At 43.7% G+C, this 8,132-nt stretch overlaps 1 protein-coding gene across 2 annotated transcripts in view; it reads right to left on the bottom strand.

The window, feature by feature from the left end:
- Positions 1-496: 496 nt before the first annotated feature.
- The window catches only part of LOC103697533, a 34,241-nt gene continuing 26,605 nt past the window's right edge, over positions 497-8,132 (bottom strand). The window contains exons 3-5 of one of the 2 annotated variants that reach the window (XR_005509443.1): positions 2,273-2,426; positions 767-1,385; positions 497-647 (exon numbers count right to left, since the gene is read on the bottom strand). Coding sequence is in view for 1 of the 2 variants with exons in the window: in XM_039121287.1 (XP_038977215.1) it covers positions 1,237-1,385; positions 2,273-2,426 (303 nt within the window). In the remaining variant the exon portion in view is untranslated. The other variant, XM_039121287.1, reaches the window with a different exon arrangement.

Below are 8,132 nucleotides of genomic sequence, written 5' to 3'. Positions count from 1 at the left end.
AGCTAACTCTAACGTGTGTGCACGTGTGTGTATATATTCCAGCCTTTGAGCCATCCATACTTTGAAAATCTAATGGTCATCCTGAATTTCTTGTTGGAAAGTACTAGGTTCAATAGGATGGAAAAAAACTGTTGTCATGTGCGCATACGCGCGCGTGTGAGAGAGGAGTCATATTTCTAGCTCGCGGCCTTTAAATGAACAAAATTTGGCCGCGAATGACCAATCCACCTGCTTGAGCCATTCCGCGTGAGCCCTCAACTTTGTTTCTGATAGTATTGAATTCTTTCACCTTCACACCAACTAATATAAGGTACCAACTAATGCAATTGGTAAGTCATTGAGAGTTATTACCGGTAACCTCTTACCCGATTTTGAGACGCTTCCTCTCATTGTCTTAATATTTTTTTTGAATAATCAATAGTAACAGCTACGGAGACGACCATCAAGAGGCACTATCATCTGCAAATGCTGGTAAATCTCTTTCTTCTTATGAGGCTGACTGTACGCCTATATATCACACTCTGGTGCCAGCTCAGATTCAGGATAAGGTGGAATACGCACCATAAAAATTGATTCTAAACTCTGCTGCCAATCTGATGGCATCGCAACAAGCAAATAAACATGCTCTCTCCAACCAAACAGCACATCTGTTGAGGAAGAAGGGCAAGAAAAAGCAAACAGTGCTGCAGGGCATGTGCTTCATGGGAAAGAATTACAAATTATCTCATTATAAATACTTCTCAATAACTCAAAAACAGTTTCTCACCTCAATTTACACCTGGCCCTGCACACACCCAAGTCAGTCTGCACTAAATCCAGCATGCTGCAGCTCAACTAGAGTTTGAGATTCCCCACCCATGCAGTGATACAAGATGTTTTGTTCCTCTCTTGAGTCCGAGTTCAAAAAATCAGCATGCTCAGCCATGGTCATCTGCATTTCTCTAACCTCACTGGCTATACCTTCTTGGTGATCCCCTGGAAGTGCCGCATCTGGCAGCACACCAGTATCAGGAAATGGAATTGATGGCTCCCCAGTTGTCAAGTATTGGATATTTGAGGTATTAAGATATAACCCTGATTGTGCAAGAGAATCCCCACCAATCCTAACAGGCAATTTGGGCAAAGAGCCTCCAGATCTAATGTGCACAGCAGTTCTGGACTGCACAGCTTTAATCAGCGAAGCAGCAACTTCAGGGGAAGCAATACGGGCACCAGCAGCTATAGCAGCAGCGTGCACTAATGGATTTGGACCAGGAGTTTTGGAGTTTCTTCGTATTGGTGAGATAATACTTCCAAAGATTGACTGGGGGAGCAATAAGGCAACAAGTATCCTTTGTTCCCTTCTGAAAGCTTATCAGACAATGGCAGTACTTTGATTGGAAGAGCTGCTCAAGCATAAAAGATAAATTAGATCCCTGCTTGGCACGCATAGCTATTCATACCAGCAGAAACGATAATCTTCACAATAAGTAAAATATAAACTGATTTTTCTAAAGCATGACATATGCACTATCCTTTTCATGAACACGAAAAATGTAGTTTTGTCCTAGAGGGGTTGTCCTACATAAGGAAATGCTGCTGTCATAGAAGTGCAAGTCTAACTAATGCTCGGCTGTCATCATGCATTTTATTCAGTAAATAAATCTCGCACAACAATTGACAAAAAATAAAGCATTAAATGTTAGCTGACAATATCAGAAAAAGGAATTCAAAAACGGAAAGAAAAATACGTATGACTGAATCTACATGTAGAGATAATTGCATGGCTAATTATATTTTCAAGATTTGATAGATTGCCATTTTGATGTGACCACCACACAACAAAGGCCAACAACAATCCTACAGTAAGGGCGGCATGGATTTGTACCGAGACTCAAACTAGAGCCTTGGAGGAAAAGAATAAACCAAAGCAGTAGTCATTACAAAGGATTTGATAAAACTAAAACAGACCAGAGAATAGCCTCACATAGGAATGCTTGCTGAAGAGCTCATCAAACCTCAAATAAACAGAAAATGTTGTGGAATTTATGGTTTATAAAAAAAAAAGAAACATATATCATGCAGTAACAAACTGAGAAACCTCAACTTTCATCAATTGACTGTCTCTCAAGGTTCATTGGACTATGAGTCCTGCAACTATGCACCTCGTATCACTCCACCGACGGTAGTGAATCAAATAACAGTAAAGGAACCAAAAACAATCAAACAGTCATTACACAGGCACAAATACATCCATCAATCGAAGTAGTTGCAGGATGAGGAACAAAAGTACCAAATGAAGAGGTGGCTCCCATTGTTGGAACATTAAAAGCTTCAGCAACAGCCTGAAGTGCTGCCACCTGCGCATCTGAAAGTGCCATACTGGTTGACATGCCACCATTCCCACAATGTGAATCTGCTTGGGCCATTCCAAGGATGTTCCATCCCTGTAAATTCAGAAAAATACTGCATAACTTTCTTGTTATAGATCATGAACAGAATTGCAAAGGTACCACCTCCCACGTTTCCAAATTTAAGAACGTAGTACTATTATAAGAGAATTATGAGCATAAATTTACAACAAATACCCCCATACATCCCTCCTTGAAGAGGAACATTGATATATCACAAAGTGAATCTTGATGCATAACTAATGTTCATGTTTCACAGAAATTGAAAAAGGATACTAACCGACCGTACAGCAAGTTTATGATAATTCTTTCAACAACGTTCCAAGATTTTTTGACCAAATAAAAAGGGCATACTTTCACCTCATTATATAATTAATCCAATTTACATTTGCGTAAGGACAAAAACAAATACTACATCTTTTTATCTCATATAATTAACCTGAGACATATGGCAATTGAAAACCCACCAAGTCATCACCATAACAAATTTTGGATTAAAAAAGGAGGAGACAGAGAAATCAGACCATTCACAAAGATCCTATGTCTCATTTCCTTAAAATATTACTATAATCACAGAAAAATTCCAGTAACATCTTACAGGAAAAGGCATCAGACACTCTAGCCACAAATGCAGAAGGCCTATGCAAGCGATTTCCTTCCTCCAACAACATTCTTTGTTAACCAAGCTAGGAGAAATATCTACCGTTACAACATGATCTAATTTGAGCTCAACATGTGAGGCCCAATTTAAGCAAATACATTCTTTTAGTAACTGCTCCTCCAAACACAAACAGCACTCTATAATATGTGAATATAAAAGAGGAAATAACTAAAGTATTATATCAAATTTACTAAAAAGAATCTTGAACAAGGTATGCCGTACCGGTACCGGTAGGCGTACCGGTCGCCTATCGGACCAGTATGATACCGGTTCAGCGTATTTGGTATCGTTTCGGTACCAGGCCCGTACCGAGAGAACCCAGCCGGAGCCGGAAAAGAAGAGGAGAGAGCAAACGGGGGAAGGAGGAAAAAGGAGAGACCTCCGCCGCCCACAGAGGAACGCGAGGCGGGAGGGGCGGCGGCGGAGCCCGCACGGAGGTGGGGGGGCGGAGGCCTCGGCTTTTCCCTCCCTCCCCTGCTCGCTCTCTCCTCTTCTTCTTCCCCAGCTTCGGCTGGGTTCTCTCGGTACGGGCCCGGTATCGCGGCATACGCTGCCCTCCCGTGGCCCTCCGCGGACAGCAGAGGCCTCTCCTTTTTCCTCCCTCTCCCGCTCGCTCTCTTCTATTCTTTTTCTCCGGCTCTGGCTGGATTCTCTTGGTATGGGTCCGGTACCGTTTTCCACCCCCGTACCGTCCGGTCGCTGGCTGGTACGGTACGTGCTGAACCGGCCGGTACGGGCCGGTTCAGCATACCATGATCTTGATTGATGAGACCAAAGCCTTGAAACAAACATTCTTTCTTAAAAAAAATGTGTGCATCAAGGGTTGTGTTAACAACTCAGTCTTAGACCCGATCTGAACCCAAAGCCTTTTCCTTTCCCATGGAAAGAGGGGGTAAGACCCAAGTTACCTCATTCTAGTACAAGTACAACCCATGGCATCAGCCTGGATAAGTCAAGCAAGATGAGGATTAATAATATCAGAACACATCAACTTAGAAACAAAGATTTATTGGTTGAACATGGATACAAAAGGAGACCTATTCTAGATTTTGGGATTTGGTTTAAATTTAGTAGTGAATATATCTAACCATGAGCAACAATTACATGATCATATATTAAAAGGGTAAAACCCAACCCAACATAGACTTGAAACTTGTTTGTGGGACATATATTTCCCATGATATATACTTTATAGCTTCACTTATTTATCCATGAATTTTCATACATACAAAGTGCTGGCATATAATCCTTTCTTTTTCATTTTAGTTATCAAGCAGCATTTTTAGCTTTCAATAGTTTATATGTTTGCATATGTAAACCTGCTAAATCTCCCTATGCTAATCTTTCTAAAGGTCAAATCCATACCCAATCCAAAACTAACAAGTTTTAGGTAGGGGTTCGGTCTTCACATACCTAGGCTCGATTGATGGATACCAACAGGTCATGTGATTTACAACAAACTCAGACCTGAACCAGATCTAAATGATGGACTGGTAGGGTATCATCTAAGAGCATAGACAATTCCTCAGTACCATGTTCTAACTTCGGATGGTATATGTTGTGGTTCAAATTCGGCCCGAGGGTGACCACGCCGGAGGAGACAGGGGAGCTACCGGTCGGGATGCAGCGGGGATGCCGCTTCCTGCGCGCCAGCAGACCTGCACAAAGTCTCACCGGTGGGATTCCGATGAGAGCCCTCCAATGATTAAGTTAGAGTGGATTTTAGGTGGTCCAGCCAAAAGTCCTAAGGCGTTACCTGATGGGGCTATTTATAGTTTCCGCGGAGGTGCCCAGATGGCGTATGGCCACAGCTTGCTTAGGGCACAAGTTTCGAGCTGTTCCTGCGCACGGTATGGCGTTGCAGGCGTTAACAGAGTATGGCCCTTAGCAGCAAGGTATGGCCCTTGGTCGTCATGTCGTAAAGTGGCAAGCAAGCAAAGCATGGCGTAGTGTATGCGGCCGTAGGCGAGGCTCGCTTGGAGGCCACAGCCTTTACTTGGTGAAGTCAGCTTGATAAGCACTGAGGTCGGGCCGATTTGGGAGGCCGCGACATACGTTCGGTGAGGTCGGCTTCGCGGACTCTGTCAGCTCGGTAGGGGCCCCAGCTTAGGCCGGGGCATCATTGTGGATCCCTGCAGTCAACGGAGCCTCTTCAGCTCTTGGTTGATACTGCAAGGTGCCCCGAGCCCGGCTCGATGGGCATCATTGTAGATACATACGGTCGACGGGGCCTCTTCGGCTCTTGGTCGATCCTGCAGGGCGCCCCGAGCGGAGAGGTTTGGCCGAGGTCAGCTCGGCCTTTTGTAAGGTTCGAGGTCGAACTGGTGCTCAGCGGGACCAAGGTCTGTCCTGCTTGGTGCTAATATCTATTTAGCTGAAATAGGGTGGTCCCATGTTGTGAGCAGGATGATCCATTTTGCCCCCCATCATTTGTCTTCCGACTTCCGAGGTCAAGTCGCTCTTCGGCTCGGGCGAAGGAAGTAGTTGGACAGTTGGTCGTCCTGTCATAACCAAGTGCTTATGAGGATGTGCGCACTAAGCTGGGTATACTTCGCATAATTGAGGGCTTGTTACTTCAGGCCGAGTCCTGCAAGCCGAGTTTGAGTGGATCAGGTTGCCACGTCAATTGAAGCGGGAGCAACCGCAGAAGCTCTTTGAAGTGTTGCGTGCATGCTCCTTCTCAAGACTTCATTGGGTGGAACGCGAGGAGTGAGTCATTCATGCCCCGTTCTTCGAAGCACAGCTCTCATGACCGTTGGTCTTCAATGCTATAATCCAGGAAGATCCACTGAGGGAGCTTCTGGACCTGCCACGCGGCGAGATCCGGCTACTTAGGCGTTTGGTTAACCCGATCTGAGCCATATAAGGTCTTGGGGGGATCTTAGGGCCCCCATTCGATTTCTCTTGCTTTCGTCCTTTTTTCGGCCACCATCTTCGTTGTGAGAAGTTGCGAGGATGATCTTCAGCAAAAAGATCCTGATGGCCCGACACAACGAGGTGGTTGCGTCGGATGGAGCTCGATCTGAGGAGAGGTCGAAGAATCTCATCATCGGCGTCACCAAGGACTTCCGCTACAAAATGCGCTTCATCTCGGCCCGCCGACGCCAGAGTGGATGATGCCCGGAGCAAACGAGCTCGTCGCCGAGGTGACAGTCTGGGACGCTGCAGAGGCCGCCAATGTGGTCGGATCAGAAGCTGCTCAAGCTAACAGTTCTTTTCTACTTGTTTTCTTTTCCCTCTTGTTGTTGACCTTAGTGTGATTTTGATGTTTACAAAGCCATTGAGGTCATATTGAAGTACTAATATCTTTGACTTAAGTATTTCAGTTGAGCTAGTACATAAATGTGTAAGGAAGAAAGAATTGATACATTCTTGATATGCTTTGCTGATACAATTAAAACAACTTTCAAGAACTCATCTAAAGACAAATTTAATGGAAGAACTTGAGGAAAAACCTAAAATTCAGTTTGATAGACTTAAAAGCCAAGTTTCCTTTGTTGAAGTGCAATTCTGTATTTTCCATGTTTAAAGACATGAAACTTTCTTGTGCTAAACATCCTAAATGAAAATAAATGACTTGCAATGCATTTTATAAGTTCTATGTGCAAATCTAACCTAAAGATGCAGAAAATCAGTGTTAGAGTCGACCCTAGGGAGACTGGAGCCGACCCCGGCACACTTTGGCACATTGGCACAGGTTTCGAGCCAACCCCGACACGCCCTGAACATTTGGCACAGAGTTCGGGTCGACCCCAACAGTCAAGATAGAAGCTTGTTTTTCTGCACCCAGATCTCGAATCGACCCCAACCAGTATCAACAGAAACTTACTCTCTGAAACTTCTATCAGAGCCGACTCCACCAAAGTTCAAGTCGACCCCAGACCTACTCGAGTCAACCCCAGATTTGCTAGGGTCGACCCCAGCTCGACTGACAACCTAACGGCTAGTTCTGCAGAAGTAATTTTTAAGGTTCCAACGGCTATAAACGGCTAGTTTTTTCAATCCAACGGCTAGTAACTGCTATTTGGATGTTGGAGAAGTATTTAAGAGCTACTATTCATCAGAAAAATAATTCTTGGTGAAAATTTAAGTGTGCATTCAAGAGAAAGAGCATATTCAAGAGAGTTCTATTATTGCTTCAGTTCAAGCCCAAAAAGAAAAGTGTTGAGCAGAAATCCAAGTGCCTTCAAAAGCTCAACCAACCCATTAAAGAGTGAAGCAACCTCAGCAAAGAAAAAAAAAGTGTCTTCAAAGCGTTATCAATTTTCTTTTCTTTCCTTTAGTGCATATTTGCTTTATTTGCTCATTTAATGAGCTTTAAATTCTGAATTACTTATACTTCTTGTAAGATTTTTGTTGGTGAGCCCTTAAAACCAACTGTGTGGGTTTTTGCTGGTGAGCCCGTAAAACCAACTGTGTAGGTTCTTGTTAGTGAGCCCGAAAAACCAACTGTAAGTGTTTTTGTTGGTGAGCCTGGAAAAACCAACTGTGTAGATTTTTGGATTATGAGCCGGGTAAAACAATCCAACTGTAATCCGTGGGATTATAGTGAATTCCCAAGAAGACGTTTGGACAGTGGATGTAGGTGCCTTGGAGTGCACCGAACCACTATACTTGCTTGTGTTTGCATTGTGTTCTTTGTGCTTCTTGCTTTACTTTCCCCCTTGCATTGTGTAGTTGCTCTAGCTTAATCTCTTAACTGATTTACTTGTGATTGCCTAGATCTTACTTACATTCGCTTCCACTGTATCTATACCTTTCACATAGGTTAAATTGTGCACTTATTTATAAATTAATTTGGGGTCATAATTCTTAGAAAACTCAATTCATCCCCTCTTGGGTTGTCACCTTGGGCACCAAATGGTATCAGAGCCAAGTGCTCTAATATTAATTGTTGATCTCGCGATCAAGAACCAAAGATCATGGCAACTCAAGTCGGTAGTTTCCTATCTGAGGGACAGTCAACAAATAGACCACCCTTATTTAATGGCACAAACTATACTTACTGGAAAGCACGGATGAGGATATTCATCTGAGCACTAGATTATGATATATGGAGTATCATACTCAAAGGACCACAC

The sequence above is a fragment of the Phoenix dactylifera genome, unplaced genomic scaffold (assembly GCF_009389715.1).
Source record: "Phoenix dactylifera cultivar Barhee BC4 unplaced genomic scaffold, palm_55x_up_171113_PBpolish2nd_filt_p 001032F, whole genome shotgun sequence".
NCBI lineage: Eukaryota > Viridiplantae > Streptophyta > Magnoliopsida > Arecales > Arecaceae > Phoenix > Phoenix dactylifera.
The sequence above is the reverse complement of the archived record's forward strand: the minus strand, read 5'-3'. Positions and strand labels throughout refer to the sequence as shown.